Source organism: Heteronotia binoei, chromosome 9 (assembly GCF_032191835.1).
Source record: "Heteronotia binoei isolate CCM8104 ecotype False Entrance Well chromosome 9, APGP_CSIRO_Hbin_v1, whole genome shotgun sequence".
NCBI lineage: Eukaryota > Metazoa > Chordata > Lepidosauria > Squamata > Gekkonidae > Heteronotia > Heteronotia binoei.
Window position 1 is genome coordinate 104102379 of NC_083231.1, and position 20417 is coordinate 104122795.

The 20417-nt window shown below is 46.7% G+C and overlaps 1 protein-coding gene across 1 annotated transcript in view; it reads left to right on the forward strand.

Annotated features, from left to right (window-relative positions):
- Nucleotides 1–6556: 6556 nt before the first annotated feature.
- Nucleotides 6557–20417, forward strand: part of HPSE (heparanase) — a 39353-nt gene continuing 25492 nt past the window's right edge. Inside the window, exons 1-2 of the mRNA XM_060247398.1 lie at nt 6557–6777; nt 18955–19100. Of these exons, the coding sequence (XP_060103381.1) occupies nt 6557–6777; nt 18955–19100 (367 nt within the window). The remainder of the gene's footprint in view (nt 6778–18954; nt 19101–20417) is intronic.

Sequence of the window (20417 nt, forward strand, 5' to 3'; positions counted from 1 at the left end):
GAACTAGTGGCTAGCAAGATAGTGTCCAACATAAACTTTTGTGGGCTAGAGCCCACTTCTTTAGGTACAATGAGCAGAGCCTCACCATGAAAACATATTTTTTTTTTAATATGAGATAGAAAAAAATAAGCAGCAGGGTTGAACAATCTCCTTCCCTTCCTCTCCCCACAACAGACACCCTGTGGGTTGAGAGAGCGCTGAGAACTGTGACTGACCCAAGGTCACCCAGCTGCTGCATGTGGAGAAGCGGGGAATCAAACCCGGTTATCCAGATTAGAGTCCACCGCTCTTAACCCCCGCACCAAACTGGCTCTCATTAGGCTATTTCATTTACAAAGGCTTTTGTTTGGGTTTAGCTGTGAGCATTGTTTGGGGCAGTGCTAATTAGGATCTACTTGTTCTGTATGTTGTTAATTTTTGGAATTGTAAGCTGCCTTGTAAACTGCCTTGAGCCACAAGGGCAAGGCAAGAGATATATATTATAATAAATAAATACATGCATTTAATTTCCGGCATCTTCATCCCTACTGGTGGGAAGGGACAAAGAGGCTACCTTGTATTTTCAAGCTATTCATCAGTATTGTCTTCTTTGGCAGCCATCTTCTAGGGCCTCAGCTGTCTTGGCCTCCCCTGCTGTTAGCAGCACACAATACACACTGAAGAAGTGTGCGTGCACATGAACGCTTATACCCAGAACTAAACATTGTTGGTCTTCAGGGTGCCCCTGGACTCAAGCTTTGTTCTGGTGGGAAATAATGCCAGCCATTATTTTCAGGGGAGGGGTGGAGCAGCAGCATGGAGTATAATGCATCAGGAAAGCTTCTGTTCTCTGAGTCCTGCCCTTCCACAAACTAGGCAAAACTGAACTATTCAGGAGGGTTTTTTCTGTGTAGACCAGGGGTGGCCGAACTTGCTTGACATAAGAGTCTCATATAATAAGCGTCAAATGTTGGAGAGCCGCAAGAAATGGATGTCAGATGTTGAAGAGCTGCAAGACAGGAAGGAAGGAAAGAAAGAAGGCAAATAGATAGGGAAGGGAGGGAGAAGTGAAAAGAAAGCAACTTTAAATGCATTCTCTAAGCCGCTGGCTGCTTGGCTTGGAGAAATGAATTAAAGAGAGAAACACCTTCCACCAGCTGGCTGATGGGGTAGCGGCGGCTTCAAGAGCCACACAATATGTGTGAAAGAGCCACATGTGGCTCCCGAGCCACAGTTTGGCCACCCCTGGTGTAGACAAACGGTTACAACCAGGGCTGGGCCTGCCACTGGGCAAACTAGGTGATTGCCTAGGGCAAGGGTCCCCAACTACCGGGCTGCGGGTTGGTACCAGTCCGTGGCCTGTTAGCAACCGGGCCGCAGAATAAGGCAGAGGTGCCTCCCCAACCCCGCCTGCCCAGGACCCATGCAGCGAAAGAGGCAGTGTGGCCTTGCTCCGAGGCAGGGGGGCAGCCTCAGAGCAAGGCAGAGCAGCCCCGCTGCCCCTTCCATCCACCTGCCACCCGATCAGCTGACCGGCAGGGGTCTTTAAGTGGGAAGGGGAGGCAGATTGGCCTTCTGCCACCTGGTCACCAAGCGGGGAGGCAGCAGAAACAGCCCCAGTCTCCCCCCATTTAAAAACGGGGCCGGTGCTAGGGTTTTTAGTACTCTAGGCGAGCTGCCCTCTAGCACCCCCCTCCTCAAAATTTAAAAAACAGAGAATTGTAGGAATGAAGAATGAAGAAACTATTCACATTTTTACAGTTTTTTAATTTATTTTTTTTCAATTGAGAAATCAAGTAATAAAAATTGTGAGAATACTGCTTGATCCTTTTAGCTGGAGGTGCCAGGGACAAGACCTTGTGCATGCGAGAAAGAGGCTCTACACTGAGCTATAGCTCCCATGGCTCTGTTAAAGTAGAGTAGGGAGGATGAGTGGCAGCATAGAACTTCAACAGAAGCCAGTTTTTAGAAACTGCAATTGGCTCTTCTTCAGCTTTTACAATTGGTTAATTTATCCCTGCTGGGCTCTGAGGAGCGTACTCCACAGACGCTGTCCAGTTTTGCATTTCCCAGGTCTGTAACAGACCCGGGGAACGTGAAACCATCAGGGCAGTGTCTGCGCTCCATGGATCCTGTTTTCCATTGGGGAAGGCAGGTTTCAAGGAGCACTCATGCTACGCATGGGGAGAGGTACCCCCTAAGCCAGGTGGCACTAGGCAACCGCCTACTTGGCCTACTCCCATGCACTGGCCACGGGGGCAGGGATGGAGTGTGGGGAGGGGGCAGCCTGGGGCGGCAAAAACCCAGGTGCCGCCCCCCCCCCAGTCCATGGAAAAATGTTCATCCACAATACCGGTCCCTGGTGCCAAAAAGGTTGGGAGCCACTGGCCTAGGACACTGGCCTTTGGGGGCACTGAACTGGGCAGCTCCCGTGTGTCATTTCATTTTTCCCATAATTCATCTGTTTTTGAAAATTAGTGTGGGGGGTGGGGTGGGGAGAAGTTACCCTTGCCTAGGGTGCCAGATAGTCTAGGGCAGGGGTAGGGAACATTGGCTCTCCAGATTTTTTTTTGCCTACAACTCCCATCAGCCCCAGCCATTGGCCATGCTGGCTGGGGCTGATGGGAGTTGTAGGCAAAAAACATCTGGAGAGCCAACGTTCCCTACCCCTAGTCTAGGGCCAGCTCTGGTTCCAACTCCACAAAATGGTTCACAAACTTACTTGGATAAATGACAGAGATGCTGGACAAACTTCTGCATATAGCTTAGTGGAAGGGGGATCCTATTATATAATTTCTGTACCACTTAATGTGACATATGAAGACTTATGTCAAGTTTCAGTTCTTTCTGGTGGCTCCAGAGTTCTACAGTCCTAGTCATTGGTTACTGAATGTCCTTTTTTGTCGACTGTACTGACTCACTCTGTCTAATCCGCCTTGAGTCCCTGTGAGAAAAGCAGATGTAAATAAATAAATACAATTTTTGCATGTCTAGAGTTGCCCATTGATTCTTGCAGCTGAATCCCAAATTCCCTGCCATCATTCCCCAGTTTCAGGGGACTTGGGGGTGATAAGGGATCTATGCGAAAGAAAGAATAGGCTTGGTGGGTATCGAGTAACAGGGACAAGATAAAACAGGAGTCCCAGCGACCCCTTAAAACTATCACCATTTATGCCAGTATAAGCATTTTTGAGTCAGAGCACACTTTGTCAGATGCGCCAAAGTATGCATCCGTTAAGCAGCTATATTTATGTGAACAGGAAGGTGGGTGGGAGGAAGAGCTGTGATAAAGAGAGGCCAGTTTGGAACCAGGTAATCTGATCATGGGAGCTCTGAGTCAACCAAAGAGTATGTCAGTGCTAGGCTTTCTGGCACCCTAGGCAAATCACCCACTAGTGCTCCCCTCCACATTAAAAATATAGGGAAATTGAAGTGCGCCAAACTTAAAACTTTTCACATTTTTAATTTACTGATTTTAATTCTAATTTTTTTTTTAAAAATGTGATAAGTTAAAAAAAAATTGTGAGAATAAGTGCTTGCCGGCCATACCAGGAAGGAGGGTGGCAGGATAGGATGAGGTGGGAGGCCAAGTCACACACTGGGGAGAGGGAGGTGGCTTGGCTTTGTTGATGGCAGCTTGGTGATGGAAGAGAACAATGTGACAGTGGTCAGGAGCCAGAGTCATGCGTTGGGGAGGGGGCTCCAAGTTGTGCCCCCTAGGCCAGGTGGCGCCCTAGGTGACTGCCTACTCCGCCTACTCCCACACACCGGCCCCGGCAGGAGTCTATGCCACTGGACTCCCTTCTTTATATTGCTGCACAGATTAATACCCATCTGGAACTATCATAAGGTTAGGGAGTGGAGTGGGGTGACTTGAGTGTTCGAGAAGATTCTGGCAGGCCCAAGTTCAAAACCCCATTCTGCCTTGAAGCTCAGGAGTAATAGGATTGCCAGCTCCCAGGTGAGTTCTGGAGACCTCCACGATTTACTTGTGAGCTCCAAATCATACAGAAAAGGGCAGTTTGAGAGGGTATCTTTTAAGGCAGGGGTAGCCAACAGTAGCTCTCCAGATGTTTTTTTTGCCTACAACTCCCATCAGCCTCAGCCATTGGCCATGCTGGCTGGGGCTGATGGGAGTTGTAGGCAAAAAAGATCTGGAAAGCTACCGTTGGCCACCCCTGTTCTAAGGCATTATCCCTCTCTGAGGTCCCTCCCCAAATCCTGTCTTTGCCAGGCTCCACCCCCAAACCTCATGGAATTTCCCAGCTTGGAGCTGAGCTGGCAACCCTGTGAGTGATGGGCTAGAAGCCATCTCAGCGTAACCTGCCTGATAGGGTTGGTGTGGAGGCTAAAGGCATGCCACTTGGAGCTCCTTGTAGGACCGGGTGGAATAAAAATGTAATTAGTAGACACAAGTTAACATTGAGAAGGTCAAGGTTGTGAGAAGCAGAGAAGTCCTTCCTTCTGCACTTTAAGCTCCCCTGCCTCTAACATCGGTGGTTTGGGTTGCCAGCCTCCAGGTGGGGGCTGGAATCTCCCAGAATTCCAACAGCTCCAGACAACAGAGATCAGTTCCTCTGGAGAAAATGGCTGCTTTAGAGGGTGGACTCCATGCCGTTATACCTCTTCCCCTCCCCAAACTCCATTTTTCCCAAGCTCCACCCCTAAATCTGTAGGGATTTCCCAACCCAGAGTTAGCAAGCTGGATGACTCATTCTTCTCATCTTTTTGTTTGCAAAAGAGCAAAAACCACACAACCCATACAATATTGGTTCTAAAATAAAAGCCTGATGGTAAAAGAAATCTGTGTCAAGCTATCTGATTCGCACGGCCTGTCCCAATAAACAGAACTGTGGACTGCCTGGTTTCAAAAACCAGGTTTATTTAATATAAGCGAGTGAGCAAACTGATCTTTCAAAAAAAATAAATGAAGTAGATTTGAATTTGCAATTAGCTTAGAAAGTAAAGTTTGCAGTGCCTTCCTCTTCTCCTTTTGCTGCCACTTTTTCTTCGGAACAGAGATCCTCAATCTGCCTTTCGCTATCTGTTTAGACAAGTCAAAGTCAACCACTATCTTAACTTTCAAAGGATGAGATTTAAAGAAAACAGTGCATGACAAAGCAGAGAGGGAGAGAAAAAGCTTGGGGGATAAGAAGATGACTGCAGATTTATACCCCACACCTCTCTGAATCAGAGACTTAGAGCTGCTTACAATCTCCTATATCTTCTCCCCCCACAACAGACACCCTATGAGGTGGATGGGGCTGAGAGGGCTCTCACAGCAGCTGCCTTTTCAAGGACAACTCCTGCGATAGCTATGGCTGACCCAAGGCCATTCCAAGCAGGTGCAAGTGAAGGAGTGGGGAATCAAACCCGGTTCTCCCAGATAAGAGTCCACACACTTAACCACTACACCAAACTGGCTCCCTCTGCAAACATTAGTATGATGATTTCAAAGGCATTCCTGCTTCTATGCATGACATGTAAGGGTTGCCAGCTCTGGGCTGAGAAATTCCTGGAGATTTGGGGGGGGGGTGAAGAATAACAAAGGAATGGATGCTGCAGCCAAATCAAGAAGCTCAGAACCAGTTTCGGTAAAGACACCTTCTTCAACTTTTAGGCTCCACCTGCAGCCATTACAATCACGAATATCTGTTGGCTATGGAAGTTCCAGTCAATATTCATAATAAAACCGGTTCTGAGCTTCTTGATTTGGCTGCAGCGTCCGTCCCTTTGTTATTCTTCAACGATCCACTTCAGGATAATTTTGGAATAGTACCTGGACTGTTTATGGACATTACTTGTTATAGACAGTGCCTATTGGTCAGCTACATTTATTTTCTTTTATTATAATATACTAGAGGTTGGCTACAGAAATTGTCATCATCGTTGTTCCTTAATGACACAGTATTATGGTGCTACACAGTTTTCCATTGTTTACCAGTGAGCCCCACTGAACAGACTGGAGTTTAGATTCTGACAGGGCCGGATCTAGGGGTGGGGGCAGAGGGGGGGGGGCTTGCCCCAGGCGCCGACGGACGGGCCGCCAAATTGGGTATGGAGCCCATTGTATTCTATGGGACCAGGAAACTGAATGGCCCATAAGGGGGCGCCATTTTTTATTTTGCCCCCCCCCTCAAAAAACATGTAGATCCGGTCCTGGACAGTGCAGTCCTAGATTCTGAGTGCAGTCCTAGTTTCTGACAGTGCAATCCTTTAAAACACTTTCCCGGGAGTAAGCCTCATTGAACAGACTGGAGTTAGATTCTGGGTAGACCTGCCTGTTCTTCGCACAGGAGAGAGTCCAGGAAGGCTGCGGTGCCGGAGTGCCCCGGTTTGCCTCCTCCAAAAGGTAGAGAGACCCCACCTTCCTAGGGCTGCGCCTCGACCGGGCGTGGGACCGCCTCCCTCCCTCCGCCAGGCCTGGTGGCCTCTGCTCCCGATCCGAGGCAGGCGGCGGGGTTTCCCTTTCCTGCTCGCGAGTAGCAGAAGGAGGCGGCCGGGCAGAGGCAGAAATGCGCGCTCCTTCCTCCTTGGGCGGCCAGTGGCGACCGGCGGTGGCGCCTGCAGGAGCTGCATGCCGGAGCCTGGGAAGAGGAGGAGGAGGATGCCGCTGCCCGGGCTGCTGGCTTGGGCGCTGCTGCTGCTGCTGAGCGCGGCCGCGCCTCCGGGAGCCGGCGGGGCAGAGCTGAGCTTCAGCCTGCGGAGCCCTCCGCTGCGCCAGGTCAGCCCGGCTTTCCTGTCGCTCACCCTGGATGCCAACCTGGCCACCGATCCCCGCTACATCACCTTCCTCAGGTGAGTCGCCCGCCAGCCGCCCAGCCCCACATCGCGGGAGGGGGTGGGGTGGGAATCGGCGGGCAGGTCGGGGCTGGCAGGCGGACGTTCAACAGGCAAAGCGGTTTCTCCATCTGTTGAATGGCTGCCCGGGAAGGGACACACCAAGGGAAGTGACAAATCCAAACAGAGAGGTTACTGGTTTGTCCCAAAGTTTTAGTTCTTTGGGGTTTTGTTAAAGAATTCTGCATGCCTTTCAATAATAGTCTTTATTACTTTTGTAGTCTTTATTATTATTAATAGTCTTTAAATTTTTTTGCCCTTTTCCCCATGTTACTCTATGAAGGTGAACTCAGTGTGTAAACAGGGGGACTGGGCTGGTATCAGAATCATAGAAACATAGAGTTGGAAGGTACCTCCAGGGCCATCTAGTCCAACCCCCTGCACAAGACAAGAAATTCACAAATACCTCTCCCACACACACACTCAGTGACCCTCTGATAATAATAATAGTTGCTGTTGCTGTTCTTAAATAAAACTGCTGACTTTGCTAGCCAAAAAAGCCTTTAAATGATTTTTCTCTCTCCCAGATAGACCTTTGGGGGGGGGGGTTCATTAGGTTTAAAGGGGAAATCTTTTTACAGGTTTTTTTTCCATTTTTTGGTGTTTTTTGGGGGGCGGGGGCTAGAATGGGAAGAGAACCACAGCTGAAATTTAGACATAGTGGATGGCTGCCTTGCTGTTCTGTAAACTAAAGCTTGCCCTGCACAGATCAGTTGCTCCAGTCTCTCGACCAAGAAGGGCTAAGATCCAGTCCGATGTTCTGTCCCCCTCCTACCAGGCTGGCCATGGTTTCCCATGCTATTTCTCTACTGCCTTTTTATCCCACCAAGGTGCTGTCTATTTGACTCATTCGTTTTTTATCCTCACAACAACCCTGTGAGGAAAGTTAAGCTGCAAGTGTGTGACTGGCCCACGGACACCAAGCTAACTGCCGCGGCAGAGTGACAGTTTGATGCTGGGCCTTCCAGATCCTCGAATGCTGCTCTAGCCACTACACCACACAGGGGCTACATGTTCTCGGGCTATGCCTTCGACCCTGAAAACCAGTTTTAAGGCCTTTATCCTCTCACAGAGTCCAGGGAAGTCTTGCCTTCTCCCCCACGTGATCTGATAGCATCATCCTTGCTAGCCCTGCTTTTGCTGTCATCCCTCGTCCAACAGATTTATCTTTGTAGCACTTCTACAACGTGCACCATCTGTTTAACTGGAAGCAACGACGAAACAAACAGAAAGGGAAGTGGTACCCCCATGAGCAATGACAACACATGTATTAATTTTAAATTGTATATGCCTTCCTTTTCTTCTAGTAAGAGCCCCGTGGCGCAGAGTGTTAAGGCTGCAGTACTGCAGTCCTAAGCTCTGCTCATGACCTGAGTTCAATCCCCAGTGGAAGCTGGGTTTTCAGGTAGCTGACTTGAGGTTGACTCAGCCTTTCATCTTTCCGAGGTTGGTAAAATGAGCGCCCAGCTTGCTGGGGGGAAGTGTAGATGACTGGGGAAGGCAATGGCAAACCACCCCATAAAAAGTCTGCTGTGAAAACGTTGTGAAAGCAACGTCACCCCAGAATCGGAAACAGCTGGTGCTTGCACAGGGGACCTTTCCTTTCCTTTCCTTCTTCTAGTGGGGGCCCAACAGTGCTTACAACACTTTTATCCCTTTTCTTACTAAATATTATTCTTGCAACAACCATGTGAGGCAGGTTAGGCTCAGAGGCATTGTTTGTCCCCAAGTCACCATCCATGTCAGAGTGGCGATTTGATCCTAGTCTGTGACTGTAATCACTGCACTACACTGCCTCTTACCTCCTCCTGTTTCTTTCCAGAAGATTTACCTGATAAAGGTAAAGGTGCACGCACCATGTCATTATTGACCCATAGGGTGATGTCACATCACAGTGTTTTCTTGGCAGACTTTTTGTTAAGGGGTGGTTTGCCATTGCCTTCCCCAGTCATCTACACTTTACCCCCAACAAGCTGGGTACTCATTTTACTGACCTTGGAAGGATAGAAGGCTGAGTCAACCTTGAGCCAGCTTCCTGAACCCAGCTTCTGCTGGGATCGAACATAGGTCATGTGCAGAGCTTGGACTGCAGTACTGCAGCTTACCACTCTGTTCATTAGAACCCATCTCCTCCTCCTCCTCCTCCTCCTCCTCCTCCTCCTCCTCCTCCTCCTCTTCTTCTTCTTCTTCTTCTTCTTCTTCTTCTTCTTCTTCTTCTTCTTCTTCTTCTTCTTCTTCTTCTTCTTCTTCTTCTTCTTCTTCTTCTTCTTCTTCTTCTTCTTCTTCTTCTTCTTCTTCTTCTTCTTCTCTTAATCTCCCCTCTTACTAAGCCCATGTAAAGCTTACATATTCTCTCCTGAGAACCTCACTCACCTTGTTTCCTAATGACATGTTTTTTCTGCCAAGCATTCAGATGGCTCAGCTACTGCTTTTAGTATTCATTTTATTGTCAATTTTACAGTTTGTCCCATGCTGAATCAGACCATCATCCATCAAGTCTAGCATCCTGTTTCCCAGACTGGCCAACCATACACTTCCACAAGGCTTACAAGCAGAGCACGGAGGCTGGAGCCTCCTCCTGTTGTTTACCCGAACACTAGTATTCACATGATTACTGCCTCTGGATATGGAGGTTCCATTTAATCATGGTTAATCGCCATTGATGAACCTGTCCTCCATGAATCTGTCTAATCCTCTTTTATAGCCATTAAACTATTGCCCATGACTACATCCTGGGCTGTGGCTTGGTGGAAGAGCATCTGCTTGGCATGCGGAAAGTCTCAGGTTCAATCCCTGGAATCTCCAGTTAAAAGATCTGGTGGCAGGTGATGGGAAAGACCTCTGCCTGAGACCCTGAAGAGCTGCTGCCAGTCTGAGTAGACAATACTGGCTTTGATGGACCAAAGGTTTGATTCAGTATCTTGTGACTGTGCGCTCCACCAGCTGAGTGAAGAAATGCACATCACACTGCTAATGTTTTATTTGGATTTTTACATCTTTTGGTGTGTTTTTTTCTTGCTATGCTGTATGTCACTTTATGGCTCTCAAAAGGCAGGTTATAAATGCTCTTAATAATGCACAGAAATATTTGGATGTACACAGGGCTTTTATTTTGTAGCATATCCATTGCATATTAGGCCACCCTTCCCTGATATAGCCAATCCTTCTAGAGCTTACAGGGGTCTTAGTGCAGGGCCTGCTATAAGCTCATCAGGGGAGTGTGGCCTAATATGCAAAGGAGCTCCTGCTACAAAAAAAGCCCTGGATGTATGCTTATCCTTGGCTACCTTTGCCTCTCTCTCCTCTCCCTCTCTCTCCCCCGGTGTCACCTTTAGATTTGTAATCTCCATGCAGTTTTGTCTTTTTGTGCTTTATAGAACTCTGTAAAGAGCCAGACATATGGATGGCATTCTACCATAAACGAACATGAAGTAATGGCCTGTCTCTAGCTGTAAGGTGATAAAAGCGATCTGTAACAGAGTGCAATGGGTATTCCCAGTCTTTCAACAGCTGATAAAGAGGTGGGGAATCTACAAGAACTCCAATGCTAAAGGTTGTTTAGTGCAGCCAACTTATCTCTAGATGAACTACTTGTAGGTCAGCCCCATCCCCCCATGAGATCCTCACATCTTCCCTCTCCCACTTACTTTGAAAGGGGGACCACCCCCAAGAAGTAACCAGCCTCATATTGTATTCTTTTAATCAGGGTCCTTCTTGTAACGTTTAAACTTTACCAGGCTTCTCTTCTGCCTTCTCACTGTTGGCTAGTAAGGATGAATGGGATGAAACATGAACCCGTGAAGCTGCCTTCTACTGAATCAGACCGTCGGTTCCATCAAGATCAGTATTGTCTGCTCAGACTGGCAGAGGCTCTCCAGGGTCACAGACAGAAAAGGGTCTTTCATATCATCATTTTAACTAGGGTTGCCAGCCTCCAGGTGGGGCCTGGAGATCTCCTGCTTTTACAACTGATCTCCAGCTAAGAGGGAACATTTGCTAGTAACCGTATTTTTAACTGGAGATGCCAGGGATTGAACCTAGAATGTGCATGCCAAGCAGATGCTCTACCACTGCCATGGCCCCTCCCCTCTCCATCTTCTTAGTTAAGCATTTTGCCTTGCCATTTCCTGTGGTTCCCTCCTGATGCTTTGGCTTTTGAGATACTGTCCATTCCAGGAACACTGGCTTCCAAGAAGCTGAAATGCTTGTCATTTTCTCAGACTCAAGGCAGTTTCACCACCTGGCAAGCATTGCTATGACCTAGTTCCTACAAGCCCTGACCCAAATGGCCATGGCTAGCCCAGTCTCATCAGAACTTGGAAGCCAAGCAGGGCCAGCTCTGGTTAGTGCTTGGATGGGAGCAGGGCTTTTTTTGTAGCAGGAACTCCTTTGCATATTAGGCCACCCCCCCACCCCCCCGATGTAGCCAATCCTCCTGGAGCTTACAGTAGGCCCTGTAAGAAGAGCCCTGTAAGCTCTTGGAAGATTGGCTACATCAGGGGGTGTGGCTTAATATGCAAAGGAGTTCCTTGGTGGGAGACCACCACAGAAGTCTGGGATTGCCAATCAGAGGCAGGCAATGTTAAAATACTGCTGTTCCCCTGAGCTGGATGGCCAGGCTAGCCTGATCTCATCAGATCTCAGAGGCTAAGCAGGGTCAGCTCTGGCTAGGACTTGGATGGGAGACCACCAAGGAAGTCCAGAGTTGCGAAGCAGGCAATGGCAAGTCACCTCTGTTTATCTCTTGCCTTGAAAACCACATAGGCTGTGATTTGACAGCACTTTCCACCAAGCCAGACAAAGATGTGGCTCTTTTACTACCAGCACAAACCAGACTCGTCTTCTATACATAAGCAGCCGTGCATGTGACTGTTTATGGGTGTAAACTAGGCGTTGAGTCCCATTTACGTCAACAGCATATCTTGTGACAGAGCTGTTGCTCTAGTGTAGTCCTTCAGGCCATACATCTTTGGGTGCTTTCTGTGAACATGAAATCCCTGTTCATAGCAAATAGATCAGTAAGAAGGCCTTTCTCTTTGCCATCTAGATGGGTAGCCGTGTTAGTCTGTCTGCAGCAGCAGAAAAGAGCAAGAGTGCTGTAATACCTTAGACAAGCTCAGTTTGTGGCAGGGAACAAGCTGTTGTGAGTCACTGCTCATTTCTTCAGATACGGCAAGATTCTAGTTGGTTATTCAGATCCAGCTGTAGCTGAAGAACTGAACACTGACTCACAAAAGCTTGTCCCCTGCTACAAATTTTATTAGTTTTCAAGGCACTACTGGACTCTTGCTCTTTCCTTCCTATTTACCGTAGTTTGTACATCTAGGAAGGGTTTTTTTCATTTGCTGTTGTTGTTAGAACATTGTTTGGTTGAAATTTCCCCACATGGCTGTCGGGTAGCCACATTAGTTCATTGCAAAATCTCAAAACCAAAAGTGGAAACATGTCTCTTATTTGGCACCAACCCAAATAACACAAAAGAATGGGCCAGGCTTTGAGTCCTTCATAGGTCTTGATCAGACTTGATGCTAAAGATGGGGGGAGAGGAAAAAGATGTTTCAAGCCTTGATCATAAGTCTTCTTGTCTGCATTCAGAATAAACTTTTTTGGCACAGAATGTGGATTACTTTGTCACAAGGATTTTGTTTGAGTGCCACATATGTACAGCATTAGGGTTTCCAGCCTCCTGGTGGGACCTGGAGATCTGCCTTTACAGTTGATCTCCAGCTGGTAGAGATTAGCACTCCTGAAGAAAATGGCTGCTTTGAAGGTGGACCCTATGGCATTGTACCATACCGAAGCCCAGGGGTGGAATTCTAGCAGGAGCTCTTTTGCATATTAGGCCACACACACACTGATGTAGCCAATCTTCTAAGAGCTTACAAGGCTCTTTTTTGTAAGGTCTTGGAGGATTGGCTACATCAGGGGTATGTGGCCTAATATGTAAAGGAGCTCCTGCTAGAATTCTACCCCTGCTGAAGCCCCTCCTCTTCCTAAACCCCGCCCTCTCCTGGCTCCACCTCCAAAGTCTTCAGGTATTTTCCAGCACAGACCTGACAACTCTATATAGCACTGATGTATTCGTGGCCTAGGGCTGAATGTTGTCCAGAGCCATAGACTGGCTGGCTACTAGACAGTTCACTCAGCTTACCTGTAATGTCTCTGTATCTGCACACATTTAAATCTCCTTTACCACATTGAGAACTAAAAACTTAAAGAACATAAGAGAAGCCATGTTAGATCATATATATACACACTGTGGCTAATAGCCACTGATGGACCTCTGCTCCATATTTTTATCTAAACCCCTCTTGAAGGTGGCTATGCTTGTGGCCGCCACCACCTCCTGTGGCAGTGAATTCCACATGTTAATCGCTCTTTGGGTGAAGAAGTACTTCCTTTTATCCGTTTTAACCTGTCTGCTCAGCAATTTCATTAAATGCCCACGAGTTCTTGTATTGTGAGAAAGAGAGAAAAGTACTTCTTTCTCTACTTTCTCCATCCCATGCATTATCTTGTAAACCTCTATCATGTCACCCCGCAGTCGATGTTTCTCCAAGCTAAAGAGTCCCAAGCGTTTCAACCTTTCTTCATAGGGAAAGTGCTCCAGCCCTTTAATCATTCTAGTTGCCCTTTTCTGGACTTTCTCCAGAAAGAAAACTCCAGAAAACTTACTTTAAAAAGGGACGCTGACATTGTAATGGTGCCACATCATATAAGCCTGTGTGGTGATTCTGCATATGCAGGAGATTTGCTCACCTTTATATCTCCCCACTCCTCTGTTTACCCCAGGCCCTTTGAAAGTCTTTGTGTACAATGGATTTGTTGTTTCCTTCCTCTTTTCACTCGCTGCCCTTTGAGCCTTTGCCCTTGAGAGCTGTTGCTGCTGTTGCCACTAACCAGCAGAAACCACAATTTAAGTTGCAAGGCTTTATCAGCTCCAATGAGGAAGTAGTTGGAGCCTGATAATCTGCCACGGGCACATTGCCCTTTAACTGATGCAGAATTGTATGGTAACCAGGGGTGGAATTCTAGCAGGAGCTCCTTTGCATATTAGGCCATCCCCCCTAATCTAGCCAATCCTCCAAGAGCTTACAAAAAAGAGCCTTGTAAGCTCTAGGAGGATTGGCAACATCAGGGGTGTGTGGCCTAATATGCAAAGGAGCTCCTGCTAGAATTCCACCCCTGGTGGTAACTCACATCAGCCCCATGAAGAATTCTGCCAGCCCAGGCAGGCAGGGATGTTCAGATGGGGCTGCTTGGGGGCGTGGAGCCTGGGGAGGGCGGGATTTAGAGAGGGGAGGGACCTCAGCAGGGTATAACACCAGAGAGTCCACCCTCACAAGCAGCCATTTCTCCAGGAGGAACTGATGCCTGTCTTCTGGAGATCAGTTGTAATCCCAGGAGATCTCCAGCCCCCACTTGGTGGTTGGCAGCCCTATTTCAGAGCACATTCACACATGAGGAGTAAATCTGGTGTCTGCTGGTTTCTCCTACCAGAGAGGAAAGGAAATGGTTCCTTGACATGGTAATGTCAACATAAGCACATCTCAAAGAAGGGACAGCTCCCAGATACAGTCTTAGATCCTTCAGAAGAAGGGCAAAGAGCAGAAGAGAGAAAGGGAGGAATAGGAGTAACAAGGTACGTATACAGGGCTTTTTTGGTAGAAAAAGCCCACCAAGAACGTATTTGCATATTAAGCCGCACCCCTGACATCAGCATTGCTTCACACAAGGCTTTTTTTGTAGAAAAATTCCAGCAGGGATTCATTTGCATATTAGGCTACACCCCCTGATGCCAAGCCAGTTCCTGTGCATTCCTGCTAAAAAAAAGCCCTATGTTTATTTATTTATTTTATCAAATTTATATCCCATCCTCCCCTGGCGGGCTCAGGGCATGTAAAAGTTGTGGTGTAGTAGTTATGATAGCGTGTCAGGCTGCATCTAAGGAGGTGGGGGGAGGTATTTATGAGTTTCCAGTGCTGTACAGGGGGGTGGACTAGATTACTCTGGAGGTCCCTCCCAGCTCTATGATTCTATGAGACCCTGGTTCAAATTCCCACTCAGCCATGCAGCTCGCTGTGTTACTTTGGGCCAGACTCTTAGCCTAGACTACCTCACAGGGTTATTGAGAAGATCAAATTTTTGAGGGAACAAGCATACATCTTGAGATTCTGAGTTCTTTGGAGGAAGGTGGGATACAGGTACAATAAATATCTCACTTCTGAACATGGATGTTCTTGTTAACCATCTTGGCTAATAATGTTGGCAGTCCAATCCTCCATGAGGGCCGGTGTGGTGTAGGGGTGGGATCTACCTGGAACTAGACAGACCAGATGTCAGACTCCAATGTTGGGCTGGAGTCCGGGGCTGTCTGACCCTGTACACTGGGGTTCAAACCCCTGCTGTCCATGACATTTACTGAGTAACCTTGGGCAAGTCATTCCTTTTAGTCCAACCTCCTTCACGGGGTTGTTGAGAGAATAAACTGGAGATCAGGAGAACTATATATGCCCCACAGAGGAATAAAAAGTGTTATAATTGTCCTCGCTTTGGAAACCCTAAGTTAGGTGGAAAGGTGCCATATTGAACTTCTAAATAAATAACAAAAATAATATATGGGAACACATTGATTTGAGACATTTTTAGCCTCCCTGCCTTCCTCCTAAGGACACAAAACACATTACAGTGATTTTTACAATGCTCTGGTAGAAAACAAACAATGCAACATACTTCTAACGCAGATTAAAACTTCAGATAACTAAAAAGCCTTTATCTCTTGGAAGGATCATCTAAATTATTTGGTCTTGCCCTGCCATCAGAGCACAATGTGGAGGCCGTCCTGACATGACTTCACTTTTGTTTGGCTAGATAGTTTAAGCCAAGCCATTAAGGAAAAGATTTGAGGAGAGATTTGCAGGAAGGGAAAGACACGTAATGGGAGCACTCTCTGGCTCCACTATTAGATAGGGAAAAGAGGGAGAGATGGATATGGTCGGGGTGGGGGGTTGTAGATGAAGCCCAGCAGGAACTCATTTGCATATTAAGCCACACCCCCTGACATCACCATCATTTCACACGGGGCTTTTTTGTAGAAAAAGCTCAGCAGGGACTCATTTCCATACTAGGCCACACCCCCTGACACCAAGGCAGCTGGAACTGACTGAGAGCCAGTTTGGTGTAGTGGTTAAGTGAGTGGACTCTTATCTGGGAGAACCGGGTTTGATTCCCCACTCTTCCACTTGCACCTGCTGGAATGGCCTTGGGTCAGCCATAGCTCTTGTAGGAGTTGCTGCTATAAGAGCTCTCTTAGCCCCACCTACCTCACAGGGCCGTCTGTTGTGGGGGAGGAAGTTAAAGGAGATTGTGAGCCGCTCTGAAACTCTGAGATTCGGAGTGGAGGGTGGGATATAAATCCAATATCATTTTCTTCTTCTTCCTGTGAGTTCCCATTCAAAAAAAGCCCTGGATATAGTACTTTTGTAGCTTTATGTGAAAGTATAATTTTTGAATACTCTATGGGCTAACAACCTATAGAAATATAGGTCTTTGGGGTTGGGGTGGGGGAGAGACTCATAGGCTTGCCTTGGACATTCTGTTTTCCCATGTGGAAAAGGGGGGAGGTTTGCTGATACTGTTCCTCACTTGCAATTGGAATAGGTGTAGTTTCTGAACAGTTTCATCATGAGAAGAGCCAGATTCAGTGGGTAGCTTTGTTAGTCTGAACAGGGCTTTTTTTTAAAAAAAGAAAAAGCCCAGCAGGAACTCATTTGCATATTAGGCCACACCTCCTGATGCCAAGCCAGCCAGGACTGCATTCCTGCTCAAAAAAAGCCCTGAGTCTGAGGCAACAGAACAAATTTTTGAGTCCAGTGGTACCTTTAAGACCAACAAGTTTAATTCTGGGACTAAGCTTTTGTTTGCATGCACTTGAAAACTTATACCCAGAATTAAACTGGTTGGTCGTAAGATGGCACAGGGCTCAAACTTTGTTCATGAGATGAGCTGTTTCCCTAGAAAAGATTTAATGTATTTCAAAAGTGACTTCCATATCATGGGATGGCAACAGCTATGTGTAATTTAGCTTTAAACAGCACATTTCCAAACCAGATTGGTTCTGCATAGGAGAATCATAAAAAAAGTGGTAAGGTTAACATAAGAAAGTTCTAGAACAAAGCAGTAGACAAGTGCACCTTTAAGACCCACTAAGTTTTATTTAGAATGTAAGCTTTCGTATGCTCGTCCGCTTAAGAGCATACGAAAGCTTACATTCTAAATAAAACTTAGTGGGTCTTAAAGGTGCACTTGTCTACTGCGTTGTTCTACTGCTTCAGTCCAACACAGCTGCCTACTGGGATCTATCTGCAAGCAAAGTTCTGTTACTTTTCAACTGCTGATGCGTGTATATGACCAAAAGAAAAAAAACCCCACCAACACCAACTTGGTACTCGTGACTCAATTGCAGCTGCATCTGGAAATTCTCGTCTTGTCAGCCGCTAATGGCTCTTTGTGCTTTGAAGTACCAGTGTCAGATTCTTTGAGAGGAAATAGGCTATGGGGAGGAGGAGGACTGAAAATGTCAGTCATTCATCATTAACAAACAGTAAATACCAATTAGCCACCATTCTGGCTGCACCAGAGGCATACTGAGAATCTTCCATGGCTGCACTGCGGGGTGGGGGCTGTCATACAGCAAATGTGGTGTTTTGATGTTTATTATCAGAAATCCAAATTCTACAAAATGGAGTAAGTGGTCCAAAGCTTCATATATATTCCGGACTTGGTTCATATGTTCCTGCAGAGGTATAGGGCATCACTTCCCTGTGGCTAACGCATGAAGCTGCTTTGTACTGAATACTTGGGAGCTGTCTTACGCCAAATCAGATCATCGGCCTGTCTAAAGGTCAGTTTTGTCCAGAGGTTGTTTTGTAGAAAAATAGGTGGTGGAGCTCATCCAGGGATTGTTATGCAGCTATTCAATGGACAAGGAGGCGGAACTCTCAGAAGGAGGACGTGGAACTCTCAGAAAGGTTCAGGAGCTGTGCTCCTGTGAGCTCCCACTGAATCTGAGGCCTGGCTTTGTCTATTCTGACTGGCAGTGGCTCTCCCAGGTTTCAGGCAGCTCTCTTTCGCATCACCTACTACTTGTGCTTTTTAACTGGAGATGCTGGGGATTGAACGTTGAACTTCAGAGCTTCTGTGTACAAGGCAGATGCTTTACAGCTTGAGCTCTTGTGACGTTTTCCCATGCTGCGCCAATAATGTGGATGAAGGAATTATGGAGCAAGTGCTATAGTTCCTTCCTGAGCATATGTTCCTTCCTTCCGTAATTCCACAGTGGAATGTGCTGCCTGGGGAGGTAGTGAACTCCCCTTACTGGCAGTCTTTAAGCAGCGATTGGACAAACACTTGACAGGGATGCTCTAGGCTGATCCTGCATTGAGCAGGAGGTTGGACTAGATGGCCTGTATGCAGGGGTCATTTAATAGGAAAAGAGGTGCTGGAGCTCATTAGCACAGCTCATTAGCATAGTTCATTTGCATATGCCACAAACTCCTGACATCACCAGAAGGTGTACTGAATTATATCAGCTCAGCATCAACCTTAAAATGCTTCTTGAATTAAAATTGCCATCATAAAACCATCATACTTTTAATATTACTTTCTCCTATGTGGCCCCAGTGGCATGATGGAGATTTCCATCTCTCTGCTTCATATGTTTTGGTTATCTTTCCCATTTTTTAACGAAGAAAAATATTAGAAAGTTTGTCAAATCTTACAGTTCAGTAAAATTCTCACAATGGAGCCCAGAAGCAAGTATTTTTTTTGGGGGGGGAGGGTAAGAAAGAAGGACAATAAGATTTGGAGGTTCCGGAGCTCTGTTCCTGTGAGCTCCTGCCAAAATGAGGCCTGCCTGTATGGCCCCTTCAACTCTATGATTTTATGACTCTATGCCAGCTCTTCCCTCTCTTTGGATTTGACATTTGTGTAGGCAAAAGCCATTTCACCAGCTATCTTCTGCCTTCCAATGGAGGCGAATTGAGAAGAGGCATGATGACATCCTATTTGTTGGGGTAGTGCTTTTGGTTCACATAAGTTTCTGATTCCTTCAATTCTTGGGATTTGCTTCCCCAGTTCTCTGAAGTTGCGGACCTTAGCGAGAGGTTTATCGCCCGGCTTTCTGAGATTTGGAGGCACCAAAACAGACTTCTTGATCTTCGACCCCAAAAAGGAACCCACCTTTGAAGAGGAGATCTTCTCAGACTTGTTGGCGAAACAAGGTAAGTTGGCTGGTAAATATGTTTTTAAAAGTACCTGATTTTATGATTGGAAAAACTCCCAGACATAGACTTTGTCTGCAGCCATTCATAATCCATCACTGAACTTGTGGGGTGTCCGTGCATTCAGTTTCAGTGGCGTTTACAGTTTTGGCTGCCCAGGGAAGATGAAGGTGGCAAAGATCCCATCTCCTAGTTCTCCTCTGCTCATCATACTTTGGATCCAGCCAAGGGTTGCCAGCTTCCAGGTGGCAGTTGGAGATCTCCCGCTGTTACAGTTGATCTTCAGGCAACAGATCAGTTCAGCTGGCAAAAATGCATTTCCCAACCCAGAGCTGGGAATCTAATCAAGCCATTATTCCCCCTGTTGAATCCTTGTTAGGCATAAGAGGAAACGATTTTTGAGAACTGAACATTCCATATTAGGGCTGATTTATATGCTCACAAGGCCATCCTAGGCAGCGCTACACTCTTCTAAGCAGATGACTTTGAAGGGTAATTCTGCTTAAGATAATCCTGTTAAGAGCCCAATGTATGCATTTTCATGCCCTGCTAAGTATTATTTAGAGCTGAAACCGATACACTAAAGCCTGCAAAATGCTCTACCCTTTGAAACCACAGGTGAAGCACCAAAGAGAATTTCCCCTCCCCAGTGATTTATTTATTGTATTTATACTCGGCCTTTCTCTCCAAAGGTGACTCAAAGCAACTCACATTGTTCTTCATTTTATCCTCAGAATAGATCTGTGAGGTAGGTTAGGCTGCAAGGGTGTGACTGGCCCAAGGTTGAGTGGGGGTTTGAACGTGAGTTGCCCAAGATCCTAGTCCAAAATTCTAATCACTACACCACACTGGCCCACTGCTGAAAAATTAGATATTAAGGAGAAGGCCTTAATGCAAATTTCCCCCCTGACATGCTAATTTGCTTTGGGCTGGGAGCATTTTGTATGGGATGCTTTTCAGACATTCAGTGCTGCATGAAATGCCCAGTGACAGGTACTTCAGGGGAAAAGCATTTTTAGGACTTTGAAAACACGATTGGATGGCAGTCCAATCAAAGTTCATTGTGACTTAGATTTGTGACGCCTGCAAATCAGGTGCATAAGTGATTTGCTTTTGATAGGTATTTGTCAGTGTAACACTAGGGAACACCCAAGACTAGAAAGCCTGCAAATCATTTTATACTAATCTGGGATTCAGCTGAAAAGACTGAAGCAGAAAACAAGTTAGGTTGCAATTTTCTGGCACTTGTCTTTTTAGAAATTAAGCTCTGAGCCTTAGACTACTTTCTGCAAGGGCTGCTTCCTTGTGTGTAGGTGC